The sequence below is a fragment of the Peromyscus eremicus genome, chromosome 5, assembly GCF_949786415.1.
Source record: "Peromyscus eremicus chromosome 5, PerEre_H2_v1, whole genome shotgun sequence".
Taxonomy (NCBI): domain Eukaryota; kingdom Metazoa; phylum Chordata; class Mammalia; order Rodentia; family Cricetidae; genus Peromyscus; species Peromyscus eremicus.
Window position 1 is genome coordinate 56,355,731 of NC_081420.1, and position 27,565 is coordinate 56,383,295.

At 42.1% G+C, this 27,565-nt stretch overlaps 1 protein-coding gene across 2 annotated transcripts in view; it reads right to left on the reverse strand.

Annotated features, from left to right (window-relative positions):
* The window catches only part of Prkcq (protein kinase C theta), an 80,175-nt gene that overhangs the window by 50,551 nt on the left and 2,059 nt on the right, over positions 1–27,565 (reverse strand). The window contains exons 2-11 of one of the 2 annotated variants that reach the window (XM_059263507.1): positions 24,588–24,787; positions 22,525–22,585; positions 15,130–15,292; positions 13,550–13,581; positions 13,374–13,459; positions 12,087–12,216; positions 7,423–7,532; positions 6,518–6,635; positions 4,623–4,783; positions 407–580 (exon numbers count right to left, since the gene is read on the reverse strand). In XM_059263507.1, the coding sequence (XP_059119490.1) occupies positions 407–580; positions 4,623–4,783; positions 6,518–6,635; positions 7,423–7,532; positions 12,087–12,216; positions 13,374–13,459; positions 13,550–13,581; positions 15,130–15,292; positions 22,525–22,585; positions 24,588–24,787 (1,235 nt within the window). Of the gene's footprint in view, positions 1–406; positions 581–4,622; positions 4,784–6,517; positions 6,636–7,422; positions 7,533–9,972; positions 10,354–12,086; positions 12,217–13,373; positions 13,460–13,549; positions 13,582–15,129; positions 15,293–22,524; positions 22,586–24,587; positions 24,788–27,565 lie in introns of those variants that run through there. The other variant, XM_059263506.1, reaches the window with a different exon arrangement.

Genomic DNA, 27,565 nt, shown 5'->3' on the forward strand with positions numbered 1-27,565 from the left:
AAAGGTCTTGTGGACTTTTTCTCCTGCCGGCAGGACACCCTGCTGATGGACAGACTCAACAGTTCAAGGGATCAGGACATGTTTACATCACAGTTTTTATACACCAAACTGACTAACCCTAAATCAGGGGAGGAAAACCCTTCAGAAACTTAAAAAGCTCCGGGCCTTAAGAAGAGTCTGGATTTGTTGGCTTCCCAGTCCCCTCTCTGTTTTGCAAAGGGTCTTTCTCTGTGTGTCTGCTGCATGCCTGTGTTTTCTGGGCCCCAGCAAAAGCCTTCTGCCTGCTGATTCTGCCTGCTTTCTCTGCTGCTACCTGTTGAGCTCCGGACTTTCCATGCCTTTTAATTCTTTAACTGCCAGAGAAAAGGAACCCAATTAGGACCCCTAGAGTGTAATGAAAGCATACCTTGGTCTGGAACGTGCAGAACATGTGTGTTAGAAATGGGTGCTCCCAAGCCAAGGACAGAACCCTCTTCTCCACCATGGTACACTCAACATCATCATCCATCAACACCACATCCTTCTTTAAGGCTTTTATTGCGAAAAATTGATTGGTTCTCTTGAACTCTGCTAGAAAAACCTAAAAGGAAGCAAGACAGCACTTTGTTTTAGAATATGGAGTTCTACACACTAAAGAAGAGGCAAAAGCAGGATTAGGAGAGATCTACACTGGGTAAGAGAGAAGAAAAGCCTTGGGCTTCTGTCCTGGATAGTGTCTCTAGATCATCACTTAAGAGTTTCAGATTTTATGCATTTGGAAGATTATTCTTTTTTTGTTTGTTTGTTTTTTCAAGACAGGGTTTCTTTTTGTGGCCTTGACTGTCCTGGAACTAGCCCTGTAAACCAGCCTGGCCTTGAACTCAGAGATCCACCTGTCTCTGCCTCCCAAGTGCTGGGATTGAAGGTGTGTGCCACCACTGCTCAGCTGGGAAGGTTATTCTTCATGCATGAAAATCTTGGGAATGGGGTGTAGCTCAGGAGATAGAGTGCTTGCCTAGTATGCATGAAGCCCTGGGTTTGATCCTTAGCACTTCATAGACCCAATAGGGTGGGCTTGCCTTCAATCTTAGCATTTGGGAGGTGAAAGAAGGGAGGAGAAATCAGAAGTTAGAGGTTGTCTTTGGCTACATGGTGAGTTTGAGACTATCCTGGGCTACATGACAGAACTCAGAACAATTTGCAGTTCTGAACACTGCAGGAGAGGTATTAATGATAATGATAAAGATAAGAACAATATCCCTGAGTTCCAAGTACAACTTGCTCAAATTCATGGAATTACTCAGGGGACGATCTAACGCCGGAGCTTACTTTCCCATTTGACTTCCTGTCTCATACGTTGACACCAGATGGCGTAATGGAGAATTGAAACCACTGTAGACTTGCGAAGGAGGCAGGAGAGGACTCTTGGCAGTTGGGAGGACTTGGCATTTACATAGCTATGGGCATGTGAGGAAAGCCATTGACCTCCCTGGGCTTCAGGTTCTGGAGCTTTAAAAGGCGTGTTTGTGGCAGGGGGGTTGGGTGGGGGCTTACTTATTCACTGACTTACAGGACTATGGTGACCACTAAATGAGACATGACGAAGTAAAGTGCTTTCTAAATCAGAGTTATAAGAGCTGCTTTATTATTTTAAAATGTAGATGTTACTTTTTATTTATGCTAATGTGTGGTGTCTGTGAGTATGGGCATGTGTTGCAAGTTCCCAAGGAGGCCAGAAGAGGGTGTTAGATACTCTGGGGCTGGAGTTCCAGGCAGCAGTGAGCTGCCAGATGTAGGTGCTAAGAACTGAACTCCAGTCCTTTGTAAGAGCAACATGTATTCTTTTTTCTTTTCCTTTCTTTCTTTCTTTCTTTCTTTCTTTCTTTCTTTCTTTCTTTCTTTCTTTCTTTCTTTCTTTCTTTCTTTCTTTCCTTCTTTCTTTCTTTCTTCTTTCTTTCTCTCTCTCTCTCTCTCTCTCTCTCTCTCTCTCTCTCTTTCTTTTTTTTTTTTTTTTTTTTTTGAGACAGGGTTTCTCTGTGCAGTTTTGGTGCCTGTCCTGGATCTTGCTCTGTAGACCAGCCTGGCCTCAAACTCACAGAGATCTGCCTGGCGCTGTCTCCCGAGTGCTGGGATTAAAGGCATGGGCTACCTCCACCAGCCAGCCCATAGCAACACATATTCTTAAGGACTGAGCCGTTTCCCAGCCCCGAGAGTTACATAAACTCGTAACATTTGTTTCTTTTATTGACTTTCAGGAAATGTCAAAATCAATGGTGCCAAGCTGAAAACACAAGGGTCTAGGGTTAAAATAATCTATGCATGCAGTGCTGGGAATGTAGATCAGTTGGTAACATGATTGCTTAGCGTGCAGGAAGCCCTGAGTTCGATACTCAGGACTGCATAATCCAGGCATGGCCTGCAATCTTGAATCTCAGCATTAGAGAGGTGGAAGCAGAAAGATCAAGAGTTCATGGTTGTCCTGCTGTACAGTGAGTTTGAGATCAGCCTGCATCACATGAAACCTTGGGGGAGGGGGTCTTTGTTTGTTTATTTGTTTTGTTTTAGAAGAGATACACAGTTGCCTCTGATAGCTGACTTGGTAGAGTGCTTGCAGCTTGGATGAGAACTTAGACTCATAAATAGTGTTCATATCTCCAGAAAATAAATAATTTGTTAGCATTGGCTTAAAAGCAGATTGAAAACAATAGGAGACTACCATTTTGGTTAGAAGCCATGTTTCTCACAGGCAGCCAAAAGAATGATGAAATGTAAGTTCTTGAGAACTCTTAGTACTCTGAGAAACAGAAATGGATCAGCTGAGTTTCTGCCTTCTCGGTGTGCAGGGCCCAGCATCTCAGTGCAAAATGGCGCTACATTCTGAACGGAGTAAGAAGGTACCTAGAGCCCAGGATGTCCTCAGGGATACTTGCCAAGCCATGTATGTTTAGCTTATTAACTTTGTTCAAATGTAGAAATCCACATGGGAACAAAGAAAGATAAACATTCCATTAACAAAAGTACTCTGTTGGTAATTGTTTCTTTTAGTAAACCAGCCTAAAACCAGCCATAAAGCAAGAGCCAAAAGGCAATTGCCATCTACATAACGTCCTTTCAGTTTTTTTTGTATCAGGTTATAATTGCACATTAATTGCTGCTAAATTATTATAAAGACTGGCTGTAAAATTGCCTGTTGCACGCAGATTAACACTGAATGAACTGCTGTGGTTCGTATTATTGAGGAACTAAAAAGGATTCATGGATCTCAGCTAGCGTTTGCAGGGCAGAGGAGGTTTTATGAAAAGAAAATGCATTAGTGTTCAAACGCAAACATACCGGAACACAGTATTACTCAGCCATGGTGGAGGCTCGGGTGCACTTGAACTTGTTTGTTGTTAAATAAACTGGGTAGACGTTGCTGCCGAAGTCTGAGCAGCAGGTGCTTACTGTAAGCTGGCTTTGGATTCCCACAGTTGTGGCATAGTGGCCCTTGGTTAAAAATTTCCTAAGAGTTCCATCTAACACTTTAAAAACAGTTAGGCACCCTAGCAATAAATTACATGTCTGCAATGCCTAAGATACCCAAAAGCCTGTATTCTGTAACGTTCCCCTTTACAATCATTAACTTGGAAATTTTCTGTTGTCACTGACGGTTGAAATTTCTTTAAGTGTACGAGTGTTTGTGTGTGCTGTGGAGCATGTCTGTGGAGTCTAGAGGCCAGCCTCACATGCTGTTCCTCAGGAGTGTCCGTCACTTTTTGTTTTTTGAGACAGGGTCTCTTGTTTCCTTGGGACAGACTAAATTGGCTAGGCCGGCTGGCCAGCGAGCCCAAGGGACCTTCTGATCTGTTTGTTTTCAGTGCTTGGATGACAAGTACATGCCAACAAACGTGACTTTTTTATGTGGGTTCTGGGAACTGAACTCAGCCCCTTCAGTTTGCAATTCAAGTGCTTCACCAACTATCCCCAGCCCTGAGAATAACTGCTTTCTCCTCATCTCTCTCCTTTCTCTCCTTCTTCTCTTCTCTTCATTCTGTACTTGTCCTCTATGACTGACAGAGACAAGTTGTTTCCCTTACCCCTGCCCAGTGCGTGGCAAGAAGGATAGGGAAGGAGGACTTTCCTCAAGGTCCATTTTCCAAGACTTTCTTGAACTACATACAGTGTTAGCGCCTGAGCTGTGCCTTCCTCCCTTCCCGTCCTTACGTGTCACGGTGAAATCTTGGCCCTTGTACTTCAGAGTATGAACCTATTTGGAGATGGGCCTTTTAGATGGGTAATTGAGGTTAACTGAGGTCACTCTCTGGGCAATACTCTAGGCATGGGGAAGAGGCAATGAAAAAAATAAAATGACCAATGTGAACAGGAAATGGCCACTTCCCTGATTCTTTGGTGCTCAAAAGACATCAAACTCAGTCGCATGCGATGTACATGGACTTAAAGCAAATGGCTTTGGGGCCAGAGATCCATAGGAAACACAGGCTTTTATTACCATTGAGTCACTCAGCTCCCCATTTAATGCTGGACACTCTCTGTTCTCCCACCACACATTGGGGGTACCCTCTTGGCACACATCCACACCATCTGGTCCTAGGAATTGAGTGTCACCCACTAGGGGCTGTAGTCTGAAGTCCCCGGGAGCGTACCTTGCCGAAGCTTCCTTTCCCCAGCATTTTGTGCAGGACAAAGTCATCAATCTTCAGTTTCAGCTGCAGAACGGCTTTTTGCACATTCACTTCCGGTTCAGGAGGATGGTCCGTTTTATCCATCCCATCCATAGGGGACTCCCAGGAAATTCCCTGGGGCTCTGAAAATGGCAAATCAGTTGTGAAATGTAAACGGGTAAGTCACTTAGGACCCCTACCCACTGTTTTCTTCCATGTCTTATTCTGGGATTCCGGCTAACTCAGTTTAACTCCTCTCCACCTGTCTGTAAATTGGGTATGGACTGTGTCTCTGTATCTAGCCAACAGCCTGAAAAATGGTCTAACTTAAGAAAGGCTGGACTCAGTCAAAGGCTATGTATGCAAGGGAGAGAGACAGAGACAGGGGAGAACTTTTAATAATTTCAGGTCATTGGGAAATAGGAGTTTTCACAAATCTGGGGGAAAGGGGTTTCCCACTGTCTGTGTGGCTCCCAGACACAGTGACATCACTTTCCATGAACCACAATGTAAGCTCTGAGAACATGGCATCTTGTAGACATTGTTAAAGATCTGAACCACATTAGCATCATGGTCTTCAAGGCAAGATGCTATCTGCACTAAGATCACTGAGACTGATCTTCTTTACTGCTTGGAAATCCTTCCAAGATGGATTTTCAATCTCTCTTTAAAATTTTTATGCCAATTTAGTCCTTGAATGATGCCAGAAGAAGTACAGAAAAATGTTTTTAGGAATCCCTCCCTTAGAGCTATTACCATTAATATTTTTTTTTGTGTGTATGTGGGTATGTGTATGTGTGTGTGTGTGTGTGTGTGTGTGTGTGTGTGTGTGTGTGCATGTGGAAACCAGAGGTCAGCTTCAACTACCATTCCTCAGGCACCATTTACCTTGTTTTTAAGACTGGGTTCTTCATAGGCATGGAACATACCAATTGGGCAAGGCTGGCTGGCAGTGGGACTCTGGGATTCACTTGTCTCCATCCCCACCTCATGCCACTGGGATTACAAATGAAGACCACCATGTGCAGCTTTTTTTTTTTTTAAATGTCACTTTGGGATATTGAACTCAGATCCTTGTGCTTGCAATACAAGCACTTACCAACTAAGCCATTGCCCCAGTCCTTAGGATTCATCAATATTCTTGAAGTCCAAAGAACATATTTTATAATGTTTGCTGATATGATTCAGTACCCGGAATCATGTAGCTGCCTTTTCCCATAAGTACCTTCAAGCAGTAGGCACATGACAAAGGTTAAGGCTTAGGACCTTTTTTCCTTCCTGTCTTGAAACCACACAGAAGAGTCTGGAAGGTGCAGAACAACAACTCTGATGCCCTGTCCTCACCTTGTTTTACAGAAGACTAATGTCATAAAACCACTTAACATGGGTAGGAAGTGACATTCTAGTACCCCCCGCCAGCAACCCCCTCACAAAAAACTCCTGGTTAGGTGTATTTTGGTTGAACTCTTAAAAAGAAGAGTAGGCCGGGCGGCAGTGGCACACGCCTTTAATTCCAGCACTCGGGAGGCAGAGCCAGGCAGATCTCTGTGAATTCAAGGCCAGCCTGTTCTACAGAGCAAGATCCAGGACAGGCACCAAAACTACACAGAGAAACCCTGTTTTGAAAAACCAAAAAAAAAAAAAAAAAAAAAAAAAGAAGTAGGAGAAACTGTAATCAGGATATATTGTCTGAGAAATGAATGTATTTTCAGTTAAAAAAAATGTAGGGGCCTCAAAGTTAATAATTGGATTTGTAATCTTTAAATAGAGAAAAAGGAAGCTTATCAGACTAGGCACACGAAGAACTCAAATCCAGGGTCAAATTGATCCTGACAGGTGACTGACATTGACTGACAGTCAACCACAGCGATAGCTACCTCTTTTCCCAGGTGTCGGTACGCATGGTGGCCTGGCTTCATTTCTGATGGAGCACGGGAGACCGATCTCAACTGGTCCTTCTCGGAAGATGTGTTCCGAATCTCTTAAGGAGCGAGCCTAGATCATAAACAGGGTCAGACAACCCAACCACCTGAGGTTGCCACCATCTCCCACCCACAGAAAGCATACTGCACATCTGTCCCTGAGGACAAAAGGTATTTAAGACTTTGAAATGTGCAGGACAGTCAAAGCTTTTCTTCCCTTCAGTGCTCTCAGGATTCTTGGACTTGCAAGCATCCACAGCATTTAATGCCATCAGCAGCAGGCACTTAGCTCCTTTTCACACTTCAAGGGGACCAGCTGGAATCTTCCATACAAGTAGCCTCATCCCATAACAAGTAAGGGTAGGAAAGAGGGTCAATGGCAAGGTAGCTTATATAGAATGTAATGCTAAGCCTCAATGAAAATTGGCTCTTAAGAGATGGGAATTTAACCTATGACAAGGTGTACATGGCTAGGCAGAAGTCACCTAGACTCAGTGTCCTGAGACAATTCTGGAGATGATTCTAGTAAGCAGATCTTTGCCCTCCAGCTTTTTAGATAGCCCTACAATATAGATATAAAGCTGGCAGTAAATCATCAGTAATTTTAAGGAATTGCTTTTTTCTCTACCCGCTCATTCTATGAAGAGTTTAATGATATTGTAACTAGTCACACAGATGCATGAATTCAGTAAGCATCTCAAAGGTGGCAATATGGGCAGGAAGATGAAAAGACCAAGGCAAGTGTTCAGAAGGACACCCTTGGACATCCTGTTGGGATGACAGAGTGAGAGAGCAAAGGACTCGAGTGGCCCTTGTTGAGGGGACGCAGGGAGAATCTCAACCGCCTCTCGAGGCTTCACCTGTTGGGTGCTTTCAATCATTGCTAGTGCCTCAGCCATTAGCTTCTGGTTTATACCACAGAGGTTGGCGACCTTTGTCTGGCATCGGTGGTGGACGTTCATGCCACATGCTGAAAGGAAGAAAGCAGTCCGTGAGGAACAGGGAAAGAAACCCTGGGAGCAACAACATGACACCTGCTTGAGGGGGCATTACAGTCTCGTGTCTAGGAAAGAAAGTCTGTGCTTGGCATCAGCTGAGATGGACTGTGGAGAGAAGCACCAAGCTGACATCGGTTCTATTGAAGCATCTACTGATGGTTCTATTGATTAGGAAGTGCTAGGATAGAAGAGGGGACCCTTCCACTCCAGTCCAGAGACTGAGTCTTCCCTTTCCCAGCTGCCTTGGGTGGAGCTTCTCTAGGACGAAGCCTAAGCTGAGGCCTCAGCCTGAAGAAGGGAAATGGATAGGGATGAGGTGGTATTTGTGTAAATGAAGCGCTAGGAGTAGGCAGGAGGAAAGAAGCCCCAAGACCATGGGCTCACTTTAGGAAGAGGCATCGTTAATAAACTTCTTGACTGGTGATGATGGGGCCATGTAATGAGGGACTAGGTCTGAGCCCTGGCTAGTGGGGGACATCCAGGATGGCTGGGGCTCCTGCGAACAGAACTTAGAGACTGAATGGCACTTTAGAAGGGTGAATCAAACAATTGTGGACCCAGGAGTGAAGGGAGCTCTTTGATGGACTGCAGTGCCCTAGCGGAACTGGACCTAGGCACTAGGCCTCAGATTTGATGAAATCAGACAACTTTCCACAAAGCCTTAAGAAGAAAGCCACAGAACTTCCTCACTGGGGTTCTAGATGGGGATGCCAACACCAGCCTGACAGCTGAATGGGGGTCTTGCTTCAGTTTTCAGGCCCCCAAACACATGCACCTCCAGATATTATGCAACTACAGGGAGGGCAGAGGACCCCTACAGTTATTGGAATTGTCTTAGGTTAATATCAAGGTCATGAAGAAAATGGTATTTCTTACATGTGAGGTAATGTCTTAACTTTACACCTGTGGCCTAGTTAACAGAAAGTGGCAGAGAAGAGAGCACACCTTCGTCCTTGTAGGTCTGCCAAGATGTGGTTTGTAGTTTTTCCACAGAAAAAGAAGAAGTGGTCAATACATGAGTGGGGAGGATGGTGTTTCCTGGTCACAGCTGACCTTGCACGAGCTTGAACAAAAAACCCCAAGGGTTTCTGAGGAGGATCTCTAGCACTATATACAATTTCTCTGTCTCTGTCTCTCTGTCTCTGTCTCTCTGTCTCTGTCTCTCTGTCTCTATCTCTCTGTCTGTCTCTGTCTCTCTCTGTCTCTGTCTCTGTCTCTCTCTGTCTCTGTCTCTGTCTCTCTCTCTGAATGCCTCTGATGCTGTCTACATAGGCTTCTAGTTCTTAGACCCTACAAACACCCTGATTCACAAGTCCTAATAACATCATCCTCTGACCTTGGGATCCTCCTTTTGTCTGTAGGGGGATGTGTGTCCTCATGAGTCTATGTAAAGACAACTATTACATCATGCTATTAGTTTTTAGAAAAATTTCCTTTTGAAGGATCACCATTACAATCAACAGAAAAACTAGTATAAAGACTCCAAGCTCCAGCAGATGAAAGCTCTAACCTCAGGTACTACTTGCTTCTACCCAACTACTTAAGCATTGTATTAATAGAATTAGGCAGTTAAGACCCTAAATTTAATCTTCACTGCTTATTAGCAAGCCATGTGCACAGAGTTTCACACAGGACTGCAGTTCAGCAAGTACCACTTCTCTCCCACCATTATAATTTACATCAGCACATATAAAAACATCTAGGTGGGGCTGGAAGGTGGCTCAGTGACTAAGAGCACTTCCTGCTCTTGTGAAGGATCCAAGCTTAGTTTTCAGCACCTAAGTCATATAGCTCATAACCTCCGTGACTCCAGCTCCAGGAGATCCAATACCCTCTTCTGACATCCATGAACTTGGACTCACATGCGCGCGCGCGCACACACACACACACACACACACACACACAATTTAAGATAAAACTAAACTTTAAAATATCAAGATGAAACTGTGGCAGCCTTCATCTTTTAAATAGTCCACATTTTTTCTAGACAGTTCATCATAAAATAAACAAAACATTATCTATGTAAATAAATTTCATTTGCTATAAAAATTTGTTTAAAGTAAAATCTTTTAGGCATATTTAAAACTTTAATAGTGGCAGTAAAAGCTCTGCATTGTTGATATAGCTACACTGGATTTATTTAGTAGGTTTTAAGGCTTCTATTTTGTTGCCGTTGTTGAGACAGAGTCTTGCTATGTAGCCTGGCTGGCTTTGAACATTCACCTGTCTCAGCTTCCCAAGTGATGGGAGTACAGATATGTAAGTAAGACACCAGTTGAGAATTAGGTACATTGGGATTTTTATTTTACTTTGCTCCTTAAAATTGTAGCCAGGTCTAAGCTTGACTCTGATGCTCAGTCAGGAAGAAAGACCTTTATTCCCATTGTAACACCACGAGTCTTTGTTACTAACCTATCAGGTGGAAACTTGACCTCTGGGAGCGCAAATAGTCCCTTCTGATGACTATTTTCATGGGAATTATCGTGGGCAAGGAAAGAAGACAGTGTAAAGGCTGAGGATGCAGGGCACGCAAGGAAATGACTGATGAGTGGAGGTAAAAGTGAGGCAAAGAGAGGGATAAAGATAACCAGAGGAAGGGATAAGAGTCAAGAAGTGAGGACGAAGCCTGGTGGAGAAAACAGGACTACTAAGGAATATGAAAAACAAAAACAGAAGTTGAAGTGGGGAGGGGAAGGGAGGGAGGGAAAGGGGGGAAAGGAGAGGGAATAAAAGAAGAGAGGGAAGGGGGTTATATGAAATCCAGATAGTAGGAGGGGGAGGGGATGGAATGGGAAGGAAGGAATGTCAGAAAGAGTAAAGCGAAGCACACGAGTGTGAAATAATGCTAAGGAATCTTCAGGGAAGTTCTAAGCTTTGCTATCATGCTGTCAAGATCAACTTCTGCCTTAGCAAGTAGGCACCAAGGCTCCCAGGAAACGAAACCTGACTATGAGATGGTCACAGGAGTAGCAAGCAGTGAGAGTTTTGTCATTTGCCTTTCTGTTTATATAATTAGGATATTTGGATATTACTGTTACCTAAGAATTAATAGTATTTTCCATAATCCTACATGTCAAAGTTTTCTTTATAACAGGCATATGGAGAAAAGGACACAAGTAGGACTTTGTGACCCGTAAAGAGATTCTTAAGGTGAATTCTGATGGCCAGTGACTGCTATGGGTAATAAGCAGTAAACCTGACTCTTCCTGTTTCCACTAAGGTGCCATTCTTAAGTCCCCCCAGGTACATGGACACTACTAAAGCGAGGAAAGGGAGACAGAAAGAGATGGTCTTCCAATTTTAGGAGGCTATCTCCAGCTCTTAAAAGAGAAGAGAAGGCCGGGCGGTGGTGGCGCACGCCTTTAATCCCAGCACTCGGGAGGCAGAGCCAGGCGGATCTCTGTGAGTTCGAGGCCAGCCTGGGCTACCAAGTGAGTCCCAGGAAAGGCACAAAGCTACACAGAGAAACCCTGTCTCGAAAAACCAAAAAAAAAAAAAAAAAAAAAAGAGAAGAGAAAATAAGTAATCCTGCAAAGTAAAATAAAAGGCTGATGTATGTAATAGTTCATTACCAGAAAGGTCTTTTTATGTGATAAAAAACCATCTCGTGAATCATCTAGGTCTCCCATTCTTTCTCACCTGCAAGGCAGAGTGCTTTGTTGGCCTTCGTTAGACATTTTTTCCCTCATGATTCTCTAGTTATAGCGTTTCAGTTTTTAAACTTAAGAGTTTTAGATCAAGAATGCCTAGTTTCTCTTTTCAGTGTAGGCCTGAGCACCTCCACTTCCAGGGAATAGTAGCGATGTATATAAATACAATAAAAATAAAATAATTATAGCTTAGCTCTGCTACAACCCCAGAGGAAGGGTGGTCCGTCCTGGACACAGTCACTTCTGGGCACTTGGAGTTCACAGCCATAGTTTAGGATACACTCTGCAGCTAATGTCCCAGAGTTCCTCTCACTAGAACCATCTACTATTCAAATAGACACATGTTTGCTCCTTGATGGGACGACAGAAATAGTCTCATTAACTGGTGCTGAGGAGGAGGGCAGGGGTTCCACATAACTCTGTCTGCTAGAATTAAGATGGGGGCCCAGAATCTAAGAGACAGCAGCTTGGGTCAGAGTGAAGAGTCCTTGGCAGAGGAACCAGTTAAAGAGGAATGCTGTCCTTTCACTCCAGGACTGAGTATAACATTGAAAAATGGGGTCAGGATGTTGACCTTGACTGAGCTATTGAGCTTTGACCTTGACCTGTTGAACCTTGACTTTCACCCTAAGCTATGGAGCCTAAACCTTGAATCTGACCAGTTGTGCACTTTCCTTGGATGTGAAGATGGAGATGTGGCGGGGTGGAAGGATAGTAGTGGAAGTCTATTTCTCAGGGAGGTGGCACTCATCTTCACGGGCACATAAAGTTGGGTACAGAGGTCATCATTCAAGAGCCTCTCCTTCCCTCCATGACGCACAGGCAACACTGGGGCTACACACAGCACAAGACCCACACTGACGCCTCTGTACTCACCGTCACACTTGAGTCCTTGCCTCGCCAGTCCCCACAGCAGTGTCCCACAGTGCTCACAGAAGGTTGGGCTCTTGTAGTTGTAGACTTTGAATCTGTGTGGCATGTCGATCTTGAACCTCTCCTTGTGGAACTGAAAGAAGGACAGAAGGCTAGTGGCATGTGTGTCTCTAGGTCTCAACTTCTGATAATCTCTTAGATGCATGACACACAGCGATTGTATTGAAAACATGTATAGCATGGGTCCTTTAACCATAGACTGCCTACCACCTTCCCAAGGTATTTGAAGAAGCCTGAAGTTCTCCCAGGGGAGAGCACACGTGGCATCCACAAGTGTCAAAGCATGTGCCAAGCACCAGGAGGCCCACAGCTGATGTCTGAGGCAGCTGTATCGACAGATGAAGTGGCCATGTCAGGAAGAAGCGATATGGATAGTTTTTTTTTTTCAATGGGAGCTAAAGAAACACTCATTTGGTATTGCATGATACCATTATGAACATTAGGTCAAGATCTAGAAACATCTGAATGTTGAGAGGCGGCCCAATGGACTCAGATACAACAGTTGGAGACTCTTGATCTGATCTTGGGATATGAAAACCAAGTAACCACACAGGGTTAGTGATCACCTGTAGGGCAGAGGGCTAGAATTGAGAAGCATGTACAAATTACACAGTAGGATTTGAAGATTTGTTAGGGAAAAATAGTGTAAAATATTTTATATCGATTACATAATGAAATAGTAATAGACTTGGCTCAATTAAATATATGACTCAAATGAATTTTACTTGTTTACTCTTTGGATAACTTTATTATTTATTCTTGTGGCATTGGGGACTGAGCAAGGGCCTCTCACATGCGAGGCAAGTATACTACCACTAGGCCGGCCATATTGTCAGCCTGCTTTATACTTCTTATTTCTAGACGGAGTCTCACTCCCTCAGTGTCCTGAACTGTAGTCTTATGGCACCACACCATGTCTGGTTCTTTATTGTGGCCACTTGAAAGGTTAAAACAACATACATGGCTCTGATTGTATATCTATGGAACAGTACTATTTCAGGTTTAGGTGAATAACAAAACTCTGATGATAATGTCCCCTTGAATGTGCAAGAAACAAAGATAACCCAGAGAACAAACTATTATTGTCTAAAACATGTATCCATTTAACTCACTGTTTCTGAATTTTCACCAGAGGTTTTAGTAGCTATTGAGGTTAAGAGTGAGGCTGACAATCCGATTTGCTGGAAAAAGTGAAAAGAGTAAAGAAATGGAATCTAAATACACCAATACCATGGTTTCTCGACTATTGATAGCTGATCCTGTGCACTTGGCTATGACTTTATCGATACACTTCTTGTGAATCGCTGCATTACATTCTGAAAAGAAACAAATGCCATTTATAATTTCTGGAGGAACAACCCAATTCAAAGAACACTGAGGATACAACTGAAATGCTATGTACTTACGTCGGCACTGGTAGCCCTGTTTGTTCAGTCCCCTGTAAGAAAGCAACGTGAGATTCAAATGCATGTTCACATTGGCATCAGCAACAGAAATGATCTATAGGTAAAACTGATTGTGATATTCCTAAGACCACAGAAAATTCCCTTTGATTAGTAACCCACGTGTACCACTTGCCAAGAAGGTATTTTAAGTTTATGTTGCTTTACTTAAAATTTTATAATCAATTGAGTGAGATTAATTTTCTTTTCATCTTTTCATTTTCAAACAAACTGCTTACAACACCAGACCAAAATGCATCACAGGCTCCTGGCAATAAATTTCTATGTTCCTCACTGAAGAAGTCACTGCCTGGCTTAACTAATGAGTGAGTCACTGCCTTGCTCATTCTTGGTTTCTACACAGATGAGCATACTCATCTGTAAAGTATTTCATTTCCGCATTCTGAGAGTCTGAGAATATCTTTTACCCATAAAGCTTGACATAAAGATGGGTTCCTGAGCGGCTTTGTTGATTAGAAACAAAGGAAACAAAGGAAACAAAGGGAGTCCGGGTGATTAGAGGAAAAACACTTAATGGAAGTTCACCGTAATCTGCTGGCTTGAGGATACTTGAAGCGGGAACTTGTGCATTAATGGTTCTGCAGGAGCCTGAGGGGACCAACATCTCTTAGCGGGCACAGATGCTGAGAGCAGAAACAGGCATCATTTCACTCCCACTCTACCATAGCTTTTGCTGTGTGGTTACACTGATCTGTGAGGCTAAGACACCCAAGAGCTTCATTTCAGCCATTTGTTACAGTGGGATAGTGCTATCTGGTGCAGTGCACAGTAATGCAGCGGCTGGGCTATTGGGATGATGAAGGTGTTGACTATCAAATTACACAGCTTTGCTTACAATAACAATCCACCCTCATCTGTTCCTTTCCTCACGTACCAGCAGCCTCTCAGTTAGTCAGAAACAAAACTCCATTGGACCTCTTATGCTTTGGATCTGAAATGACCCATAGCCATGTGCTAAGGTTTTGGAACTAGCCAGTGGTAATATTTGAACCGTAAGGAGGTGGGATCTGGTAGAAGGAAGTGAGGTCACTGGAGTGTGCCCTTGGAAGGAATGCTGGAACCCTGGTGTTTTCTCTCCTCTCTTGCTTCCTGGATACTTTAAGGTGCCTTAAGCAGCTCTGTCCTGCCTCAGCGTCTTGCCTTGCCACAGGCCTAAAATAAAAGGGATAGGGAACCTTTTTTGGAACTGTGAGCCCAGATAAGCCTTTTCTCCTGTAAGATTGATAGTCGTGGGTATTTTGTCATAGTCAAGGAAAGCTAACTAAGAGAAGACTTTCTGGAGTGGGTCTCCCTCTTCCAGAGCCACATTATAAAAGTCTCGTGTTGAATCAGGCTGTTTAGACCTTTTCAGTGCTGGTGAGCCCACTGACCACCATCCTACAGCACTCAGCCCCTCACACTCCCTCACACTCCCTCACGCTCCCTCACACTCCCTCACGCTCCCTCACGGTGGGGTACCCAGGGCATAGCAGTGACAAAAGACAGATTTTGAAGCTTGGGAGGAAAACACGAAGTTATTGTACCAGACAAATTCATGGCAGACAGAGCAAAATGTGGGCTGAGGGAAAAAGGTGGCTGTGAACTCGTGGCACTTCACGTGGTGGACTTTGGCCTGTTTGATGGCTCCTCGGCGATGATGCAGGGCAAAGAATCCTTCATTCTCAAAGTCACTCATGTCCTTTGTGTCTGCAGAGAGAGAACAGGGGATGCAGTGAAGCAATATGACAGTCACAGCTGGCTGGAGAGGGTGGGGACCTGAGAAACAGAAGCAGCAAGTGCTGAGTGGACACACTGGCCTCCCAAGGGCTTGTGAAGGTGGGATGATGGAATGGAATCACCGCAGGAAGCATGACTAAAGGATTGGATTGGTCCGTTGTTTACTTCTCTAGCTCAGCTAGCCCTCTTTAGTCTTTTAAACCAGAATTCTGACATTTCAAGTCTGTAATTCCAGAGGAATGTGACCGACAGCGATGTGGGAAGGACAGAGAACTCTGGCGCTGGGATGCTTTGCATAGAGTTGTGTTTAGACAAGGTACCAAAGATTGAAAGGAGCAAAAGAACTTTGGGGAGAAGTTTAATGTTCTGGTTCCTGATGGCTACAGTGATCAGATATACAAGCTACAGCCTCTGCTGTAGAAAGTGCCAGAAAATTAATAGTTCAAAGTAAGTTTTTCGATGTCTAGGTCATCCTGTGTCATTTACATGAAACTGTCAAATTTGAACGTATTTACTCAGCCCTGGGCTTGTGGGTTGTCATTGTCCATAGCATCTTATGCTCAGATGAAATCTTCCCCAAAGTGTTGAAGGAATCTAAGATGAGAGAATCCTGAGAATACCTATAATGCCTAGGCTGATGCTCAAGACCCACAAGGAACACAAAATGGTAAGTCACTAAGTAGCGCAATGAACACTTCAGCAAACTGAGAGAATTAACATAGTAAATAATAATGAAATAATGAGAACTGTGACCTGCCATTAAAGCAAGGATAATATATTTAATGATTATAATGCTTAGAATCATAATTTGTAATAGGTTGGAGACTGTTGGATCACTTGCTGTTTCTTTTTATCAACAAAAGTGGAAATTCAGAATTCATGCTCATATTTCAAATGCATAAAGAACTAACAATATGGAACTAAATTGCTTCTATTATGGCTCAGCAGCGAGAGGTCTAACCACACACTTGAGGTGGGTGTATCTTCTAAGGAACCTTACTTTGCCATTATCAACAGTGGCTGGCTGGGAAGGGAATAGCTAGACAAATGAGATTTTGTACAGGTAGAGGCCTTCTCCTAGGAAACCGTCTGAGTTTTATGACACAGTTTAGGACTCACATCTTCTTGGCAGCCATTTCTGGGTCTATTTCACGGAGATTGCAAGCTCCTATGTGCAGGGAATTCCCCATACTTTCCTCGCAGTTCCTCAGCTGGGCCATCATGCTCTGCCTACTACTTTCAAGATAAACTTGTCAGGTCACTTTATTTGGAATTAGGAGGGGGAATAAGCAAGGCTTGGTGAATGTGAGTGAGAGATGGTTACTAAGTTAATACTTTTCTTCCTCAATTTAAGGAATAACTATACAGACAAATCTATAAATTGTGACCTATATGTGTTAGTTCTTAATAAAAGCAGACATTTCTGTTTTAGTTCAGAGGCAATGAAATGGAATGAATGAAAGTATAAGACATTTGTAATTTGTGGAATAAAATGTATATTCTAGAGCCCTAACTGTATTATTATAAATATGTATATATACCTCTATCATCTAAATCTATACCTATATTATTTATATCTATGTATGTATATAACCTTCTATATGTTAGACTAAAAACATTAGAATATTTCAGAAACAAATTTTTCCTTACTCCTTCCTTAATTTCTAATCTTTTCAGTCATTATAAGGGGATACCTATGTACAAACATAGGCTTTGTTTAATTCTTTTGGTATTGGCAGTGTTTATCTCTGAAATGACTTGTTTGGCCATTTCTTTTGAACAAACAACTCCAGATCTTTTATTTAATTGGATCTTTTATTTAATTGACTTGTTTTCAGTCAATCAAACACTGGTGTTTCCTGAGCATCTAAATTTCTGTGCTGAGCATTCTACAGAATTCTGAGGTGTTCTTCCTAACCATTGGGCATCTACAGCTAAGCCAGGGAGACAGGAAGAACACACAGACAACAGCGCTATTTAGAAGAGTCAGGGTGTGATATAGATTCAGATGGTTTGGGGATCTAGGAAAATAAATTACTAAAGAAACCAAGCAGAGAAAGCTGAGCATGTAAGAGAAAATATTGAATACTTACAGATTTAAAAAAAGACTCTTTCAGCATTGACAAATGTCAAAGAAGTTGAAGGCTGAAAAAATTGGAACTTGTTCAGCACGTTCAATGTCTCAGAGAAAGCGATGTTAGCAAATTGATCAAGATACATGGACTTTAAAGGTTTAGGAATCAAAGGAGTTGGGTACATGCCCCATCCCTAACCCAGAAGCAGTCTCTGATTGATGATCACTTCCAAATGAAAACTGAGTTTCCTCTATGGGAAACAAACTGCTCCTAAGGGTAGGCTGCATGCCCAGCACCAGATGGTCAACAGAAAAGGAATCTGGAGGTTCCTTGTCTTATAATGTCATACCAGGGCCTTTCCTTTTTTTTTAAAAAAAAAAACAACTCATTTTTTTCTTAACCTTTATTTTATTTATATATATTTTCTTCTCCCTTTTTACTCTACAGGTCCTGTGCACATATATTATGGCTTCCACTTTAGTATTTTTGTGGGATTTTTGAGTGTGTAAATGAGTGGGTCTCTGTTTCATGTGCCTTCTCTTGGGCTCTTTTCCTTCTGTTTGTTTTGTCCAATCCCGATGTGTTGGTTTTTGTTTCATCTTATTATATTTTATTTTATTCTGCTTTGTTTTGTTGCCATCCCATAGAAGTCTCTTTGTTTTCTAGTGAGATCTAGAAGGGGTGGGTCTGCATGAGAGGGAGGAGGGGAGGACCTAAGAGGAGCAGAGGGAGGGGAAGCCATAATCAGTATATATTGTGCAAGAAAAATAACCTATTTCCAATAAAAGGAAAAAATGGGGGAAACCCAAAGGAGCAATGAAGAAAGAATGACTAACATGTATGAACTATATCTTCAAGAACTGCCAGGGAGGGTTGGGGCTGTATCTCAGTTGGTAGAGTGCTTGCTTCTCATTCACAAAAACCTAGGTTAAATTCTCACTGTAGCATAACACCAGTACAGTGATGCATACCTCTGATCCTGTCCTAGCACTTGGGAGGTAGAGGCAGGAAGATCAAGAGTTGAAGGTCATCCTCAGCTATATATCAAGTTTGAGGTCAGCCAGGCCACCTGACATTATGTCTTAAGAAAAGAAAAAAAATGAATAAAACAGAAATGTCATGTCAGGGAAAGAGAAAAGAAATACCCAGAAAGGCAAAAAGGTTAATATATGTATTTTTCAAAATAGGAAAAGACGTCTTAGCAATCAGGAGGAAACCACAGAGAAAAGGGAAAGTTGACATTAGAGAGGAAGTGTATTGATGGGCCAGGGATGAAGCATGAGGTTGACAAAGGGAGGGACTTTCTCTAGGACCGAGGAAGAGGAAGAGAAAACAGCTGCATCCTAAAGCACACAGACAGAAGAAACTGCCATCAATCATACTGGGCCAAGGTCCACCTTCAAGGTGGAAAAGAAGGGTAAGATACCCCAAGAAACCAAGAACTACGAACTTGTCAGAAGGCAGATAGGCCTTTGGAACAGCTATTATCTAGGAACCCATAGAATTGAAAACTACTGAATGTCCAGGGGAGCCCAACCAAGCCATCTAATTATTATGTATTCCTGCTTATGTGCCTAGCTTATAATCTAGTCATGAAGTTAAATAAGTAAGAGGTGGTTCAACCAATGCTGCCCTAGGGCTCGTACTGGATCAATGGGAAAGTACACACCTCTGCCCCTGCCCAACTAGACTCTACCCACCCATTTAAGGCTTCAACTTGCAGAGATCTAAACTCTTTTGAAAGGAGAGAACTTGAACAGAGAATGCTGTGAAGGGGTTCCCTGTTGGAAAACAACTGCCTAGGCAGGCATTCCACCAGGTTTGTCTGCAAAAGGTGCACAGAGACTCTCAAGAGCTGTGGATGAGGCAGGCTACATTTCAAACATAGAATTTGTCAGAATTATTTACTTGGTGCTGGTTTTGTAAGCACACACGAGCTATGGGGTCCTGGAGGATTGCACCAAGGTTCCAGAAAGCCACCAAGGCCTGGCAGGGTTGGATTCCCTGCAAGGAAGCCCTGAGAGCCCATTTCATGAAGCTATGATAAAGAATCCTAAGTTGAAATGGAGACTCCCGGATGTGGGAAATAGCAGGACTGCGGGATGTCTGCTAAGGAAAGCAACAGGCACGGAATAGAACAGTCCAAGGCAGGCTACACGTGCAGGCAACAGAATTATCGGGGAAGGGCTAACCAAGCCTATTTAAGGCCAGATACTGCCACTAAAAGCTTTAGATGCCAAATGTGGAGCTGCACGGAAACATAATTTGGTATTTCCCTTGCTGAGTTTAAATCTTGTTATTTCTTTACTATGTCCCTAAAACTCTTTTAGAATGAGAATGTTTATTCTATGCCATTATATATTGTAAGTATATAAGTTGCCTTTTGATTTTACAGGGGTTCATGACTAAGAGATTGCTTTGATTCTCAGGAGAGATTTTGGACTTTGGGATTCTGAACTACGTTAGAACTATTAAGACTTAGGGGGTTTTTGGAGATGAACTAAGTGCATTCTGAGATGGTTATGGGCATTTGGGATGCCAGAGGTAATGTTCTGGATTAAAGGGATGTGTTTGGATCTCAAGTTGATGGAGGTGACCTTGTTCTGGTTAGTCTTCACTGTCAATTTTACTAGATTTGGAGTTATCTAAGAGGCACACCTCTGAGAATGCCCATGAGGGTGCTTCTGGAGAGGTTTAACTGAGGAGAGAAGATCCACACCAAATGTGGACCATACCACCTCACAGCCTGGGCTCCCAGACTAAGAAAAGAGAAAAAGGAGGAAGCAAGCTGAGCACCAGCATTTAAACTGCATACTAGCTTTCATCTTTCTCTGCTTCCTGACTGAAGACACCAAGTGATCAGCTGCCTTGTATGATGATGCCATATTTTGAAAACATCTCTTACTTTGTAAGACACTGGAATTGTTCCTGGACCTCACAGCCAGAGTTAACAACACACCATGAGATCGTTTAAGATTGATATCCTACTGTGCACACAACCTCTTTGTTTAACCTGCCTTTAAGAGAATAATGTAACAATCAAACTTACCTGCCTTGGATTTCCCACGCAATCAACTTTTACAACCTAATCTAAAGCGTAGCTACAGTTACATACTCTTCCTTGCCCCAGAGTAATGCAGCAAATACAGAAGTTGAAAGCAACTTCCTAGAATCTGCTATAAAGGTTGAAAGCAACTATTAATGGACATTGGTTGATAAATAATGATGTTTGCTGTCTGTGTTAGCTGGGATCAGTTGGAGTCAGTGATTTAATCTCTTCTAAAACTCAAAGATGTCTGTAAAGCATCCCATTCCTTCCCCATGTGATGATTTCTATGCTGTTCAATAAAGACAGAATGAGGCCCTTTGTTAGAGACAGACAGTCACACCACTCAGGCAGATACCATTCACACATACAGACACATACACAATTCATACAACACACACACATACACATGCACACGCATAGGCACAGACAGACAGACAGACAGACAGACACACACACACACACACACACACACACACGCACACGCACACGCACACGCACAGGCACAGGCACAGGCACAGACACAGACACAGACTCGGGGAGAGATTCACAAGACAGCATTCAGGCAGGCACAGAATCAGACTCATTCAACAGACAGACGACAGAAGACTCTGTAGAGCATGGAGTAGAGAATTCAAATCTGGACTCACTCTTGACTAAATGACTCCAAGGGGAAGTGCTTTATTTTTTCTGTAAGGTGGCACTCATGTGTTACTGGTGACTTGGACTTAATCACCAATGAGTTAGAATCCGCACAGCTTTGAGTCTTTGCTGCCATGACCCCCACCCCCACCCCCACCCCATGGTTGACTATATCTCCTCAATTTTGAGACCAAACAAATCCTTCCTTAAGTTGTTTTTTTAGAACAACGAGAAAAACAAAGCACACATATAACACACTATAACCTCATTAGCAGACCTAAAAAGTCTAATAACCGTGCCTTAATATTTCCAAATACCTGGTAAGTGCTCCCTATTTGACTCATAATGCTATATGAATCTGGGAATCTTAGGACTTACATATGTTAAATAAAAACAGTGTAAATCTCTTAACTAAAACTCATTTCTTGGTACAGTTTGAATATCCTGAATCCCAAAGTCCAAAATCCAAAATGCTAAACATATTTTGAGCACAGATAAAATACACAACTAGAAATTTCTATAACAAACAGCATTACTTCATGTACAAAATTATTTGAAATGTTATATAATATTATCTTCAGGTGGGTGTGAAACACTTATATGAAATAGAAAAGAATTTTCTGTTTAGATTTTAATTCAAATCTCCAAATAACAAATACCCCCAACTCCCCAAACAATTCAAAATCTGAAACCCTTCTGGTCTTAAGCATTTTTGGATAAGTGATACTGAACCTGAAGTAAAAACAATTTACTAAAAACAGTTTGTCGTTATCAAGTTCACATGCTTATTCTGTGGCTTAAGATAAACAGTAGCATTTAATCACAGAGACAGTACTGACTGACTGGCACAGGCACCCAGAGCACAGTGCTTGTATGCTTAACTTCCGGGACCCAAGTTTACGTGCGACATGGAACTGAAACTCTTTGGCAATGCATTTCTCTTCTTCTTTCTTTTCTTTCTTCTTTCTTCCTTTTTTTTTAGGCCTTCACATTTGATACTAGTTTTACAGAAGATATTTTCAGTTTCTTATTTTGTATGTAGGATAGTGGGATGCTGGGTATAGAACATTGTTTATAAATAGGCAATGTGCTTACACACAGCAATGCAAGAGCAGCCTTTTGTATTCATATTAAATCCCAAACTAAAACAGAGACTATAAAAGCACCAGGCATGTGAATTTACACCATTGAAAGATCAGCTCTGTAAATGTTTTATGTTTACATGTATACCATGCTCATGTGTTCATATTTGTTCTGTTTGTCTAGCCAAAACAGTTGTTTTCAATTCCTGCCTGAGCACCATTGAGAATTTTAATAGAATTCTTTGTATTTCTCCTTTCTCCTAATTCTTTTCTAGGATATTGCAGAAGCAAAATGAGCCTTCGTTGAACAGGCCATGCCCTCCTCACCCCCAAACAGGAAGAAGAAATGTCACTTGCCGCTCATTTCCAGAAAGTATCTTGCATTCATTAGCATTCGGCCTTGAGGTTTCAGCTCTAACTGGGCGAGAGAAGGAGAGAAACATCGTCAGAATGGGAAGCCAGCTCCAGCTCTAGGACCCCCTAACTAGCTATGTGGCCGATGGCAGGTTTCCACTAGAGAAAAGATCTCGGCTCTTCTCCACTCAAGATCATCATCATGATGCTCACTATCAGCAGAATTGTGCAGTACCTGGGACAGTGGTTGTCCTTTTATGGAATGCCTTGGCAATTCACTCAATTTACTTGGGGATCAAAATTGACAGAAGAAAGGCCGGATGGTGGTGGTGACAAATGCCTTTAATGCCAGCACTTGGGAGGCAGAGGCAGGTAGATCTCAGTGAGTTTGAGTTCAGCCTGGTCTACAAAGTGAGTTCCAGGACAGCCAGGGCTATTACACAGAGAAAACCTCTCTTGAAAAACAAAATAAAACAAAACAAAAAAACCCAAACCAAACCAAAACAAACAATAACAACAAAAAGACAGAAGAAAGAAAATTAAAAAACAGACTGTTTTTCTGCAGGGTACTTACTGAAGAGTATAAGAAGAGCATAGCCCTAGATATCAATCATGACAGAAGAATCCTGGATGCCCAGACTTGTTCACTTGAAAAAGTAGGTCTTAGGTAGTAAAGATAAATCCTGTTCTGAGGGGCTTTCTTTCTCTTGCTTACTATGTGGGCTACTCATCTAGGTAGATCAGGGTATATTCCATGGAGTATCCTTTTTCTATCACAAGCATTTGTAAGATGACTAAAGAAAAATTTAATTAGGCTGTTCTTGAAAGTTTTATATATGCATGTTGTATATATTGTATTGAATATGCATATGTAATTATTAAATTATTTGGTATATACTTTAGAATAAGTATATACATAGTATTTATATATTCTATATATTATATAATTAAACAAGTACTATATGTATATTATACATATATAAAACTTAAACAGTATCATGTAGAAGATACCAGAGCAAAGTACCATTTTAAAGGCTTATGCAGGATACCATGTAATGTGACATACACAGAGGTTAAAAAGGACATAGATATCACCCCTTTAGAGTATCTATGTAAATATTTATATAATACACACACATTTGAATATATGTATGTATATATACAAATGTATGAACACATGTAAAATATATGTACAACCATCATACTATATCATTAGTGGAATACATAGTTAAGACAAGCTATGACTCAAAGTGACTCATTATTGGTCATCACTGCAGTGGTTGCCTGTAATAAGGGAGAGACAGCAGGAAATGGTCTATTGAACCCAGAGTTAAGTTTGAAATCATCGAGAGGTCATTTCTTGGCTGTGTGACCTTGTGCAAATCACCAAGACTTCAAAGAACTCTAAAGACTGACAGCGCCCCTGCTATCAGTAACAAAGCTGTGTTTCTGGAATAGCTATGAATTCTCACACAAACGTAAACTGATTAACGTAAAGAGAAGTGCTTTAGGCCGTAAGAATGGACACCATCATTTTTATATTTCTGGCATAGTAAAAATGGAGGCAAAAACAGAACCATCAGGGGCGATTTGAGGCCCATTTTCAAAGGAAAGTGTGAAACTTGGTCCCCACGAGATTATCACCATTCAGAAAGTAGTGGTGATGGAGGAAAGTAAATCAGGAAGCGATTAGAAAGCCATGTTTTATAAAGCACTGGGGAATGACTGGGAAAACCTCGCAAACGCTTTCAAGCATGGGAAGCACAAAGGGAGTATCAGCGTGGTTTTTATAGCCAGGATGGACATGAGTGGGAAATTGGAGAAAAATCTTTTGTCATCGCTGTTGTTGTTAAATAAAGAAATTTATTTTAAAACAGCCGATAACCACAGAAGCAAGATAAAATAAAAATTCAAAATAATCTGGGAGCACTTGAAATACAAGTAAACCAAGAAATAACCTTAAAAAAAATAAGGCTTAAAAATGCAGAGTGTGCTGGTTGGCTAAATGAGGCTGTGAATGGTGCTGTGTATTGACGTCCAGCAGTCCTAGACTGCAGAATATTTACCCATATTTCTGTCCTTCCATTGTTCTTCCGGCATCTCTCTGCCAGGGAGTAGAGCTCCACAGTTGTTTCTGATATGAGGTCCACATTTTTGCCCTTCACGATGATCTGCATCACCCTTCCCTTGTTAATGTGGGCATCAAAGGTGCTGTCCCAGGGTGGGTACATGGTTGGCTTTTTCTGGACGTACATCTGCCCATTTTCTAGGAAGAGAAAAATACTGTTCCGTTACTCTTCTGCAAATTCAATTCCATTTAATAGTGAGTGCCATTCCCCCTGCTCTCATATACATAATTCTGAGGCAAAGACTCAAGTAACTCACACTGAGACAATCCAGGGCGGAACAAGACAGGTCCATGGTTAGATGCAAGGTAACACATAGCATCTTATAAATTCAATATAGACAGTTTAAGCAGCAACCATCTGAGAACTACCTATGTTCTACTAATGTTCCTTCCCACTCAATGTTTCGTTGCTTCACTTCGAGGGTGAGCATCTGAGGAAATAACCTTTAAAACATTCTTTATGGCTGGTTATGGTGGTGGACCTGAAACCCCAGCACACAGCAGTTGAGACAGGAGGATGGAGGGTTCACAGCCAGTCTGTGCTTGGTAGCAAGTCCACGTCTCAGAAAATCACAAAAAAAAAAAAACCCAAGAAACACAACCACATTCATGTATCTCCTCTTAACACATCAACCAACACCAACAACAAAAAACTCCAGCTTTGATGCCTTTTAAAACCTTCCTTTCTTATTCTATGATAGCTTGGTTATATGACTGATTAATTCCACCGGCATCTAATAAAAGAGAAGTCCCCATAAAACTACTGAATTTATATGAAAGACACAATGACATAAGTTGAACTCATAAGGAATCCTTTAAAAAAATTTATTTGCCATAAACACACAGAAACAGCAGCCTTTAAAACAAAATGAATCCTTACTTCCTTCTTCCTCTCTCTCTCTCTCTCTTCTCTCTCTCTCTCTCTCTCTCTCTCTCTCTCTCTCTCTCTCTCTCTCTCTCTCTCTCTCTCTCTCTCTCTCTCTCCTCTATCTCTCTCCTCTGTGTGTGTGTGTGTGTCTGTCTGTCTCCCTCTCTCTTCTCTCTCTCTGTCTCTCTCTCTGTCTCTCTGTCTCTGTCTCTCTGTCTCTGTCTCTCTCTCCTCTCTCTCTCCTCTCTCTTTCTCTCTCACTGTCTCTCTCTGTGTGTCTGTGTGTCTGTCTGTCTCTCTCTCTCTCTCTCTCTCTGTCTCTGTCTCTCTGTCTCTCTCTCTGTCTCTCTCTCTCTCTCTGTCTCTCCCCCCCCCCCCCTCATTTCTTCTAGGCAACATGTCACTAGATAGCCTTAGGTTGGTTTCAAATTCACTGTGTGGCCCATGCTGGCCTTGAGTTCTCTCTTCCCACATTAGCCTCTCAAGTGTTGTGATCACAGGCACGTGTCTGCACACTCAGCTTCCTCCTCTAATCCTTGAAGATACATTTTACACTACCGAGGTACCCTAAGCAAAGGCTGGCAAGGGATGCAGAAGGACCAGCAAAGCCAACAGCAGACTTGCATGTGAAGACAGGCAGGGAAACGAGGGTCCTGCTCACAGGAACAGGAGCTGTGACCGGGTGGATTTCTTTACAAGAATCTTTCCCACAAGCTGCCTGGTAGGGACAAGGGTTTACAAAAGGAATTGAGTCATTTCATTACATCTACCCACAATGGATTTTCTCTGCTTTATAGTCTTGATCATTTCAATAGCAGAGAACTGTATCAGTATTTGATTGTTTCTTAGGAGAATAAGCCCATTAAATGCCATATTTAGCAGTTCAGAAACATTGGTAGTGCAAAAGAAAAACAAATCTGCTTAAAGTAGGAATGTGGAGTTATTTTGACATTCTTTTATAACACAGGAGGCTAAATCAAATGAGCATTTAGCAGTAGCTCATATTTATCTTGAGGATATACGAAGAGTGGAAAAAGCTGAAATTTCAAACTTTAGGGAAATTTAGCCAGTAGAGGTATAAACTATGGCACTGTTAAGGATTGAATAGGAAGAAAGTGGTTTAAAAATTAATATATATTTTCATTAATTCTTTGAGAATTTCATACATGAATACAATGTATCATGATAGTTTCTGCCTTCATTTCTCCTCATAATTCCTCCCAGTTCCACCTCTGATCCACCCTCCACACCCTGCTCCCTCCCAACTTTGAGTCCCTCCTCCTCCTCCTCCTCCTCCTCCTCCTCCTCCTCCTCCTCCTCCTCCTCCTCCTTCTCCTTTTTGTAAATACTCCAGCAAGTCCAATTCTCCAGATGTTCATTGGTATAGAGACATCTACTGGAGCCTGGTCAGCCTACCAGGAGCCACACCTTTAAAGAAAACTGACTCATTCTCCTTCAGAACCCTATCAATAGCTCCCCAGTTTGGGCTTGGGAACTCATGAGCTCCTATGAAGTGGGGGGGGATTTTCATGGTTAGGTTAAAAAATGAAAGATAAATTGGGATCTTTGAAAATCAATGATGATATTATTGATCATAGTCTCTAATCTTCCCTATTAAATTATTCCTTTTTACTGTAACCTTTCTCCATGCTTGGAGAAGGGCAGGCATCCAGGAGTGAGCCATTAGGTTAAGAATTACCTAAAAAGTAGACCAGAACTCAGAATCCTGCTGTTCTGGTTTCTTTTTTGTTGCTGTGATAAAATACCCTGCCAGAAAGTGACTTAGAGGAGAAAGGTTTATTTGGGTTGAAATCCCGGGTTACAATCTATCTATCACTAAAGGGAAGTCAAGCCAGGAACTCAGGGAGCTAGTCCATAGCACAACCACAATCAAGAGCAGAAAGCAATACATTCTTGCAAGCCTATTTGTTTGAGTGCCTGCTTTTGACTAGTTTTCCCTCTTCTTACACTGTTCGTGAAGCCCTCCCTAGGGGATGGTGCCACCAAAATGGACTGGGTCTTCCTACATCAATTAACAGTCAAGAGAA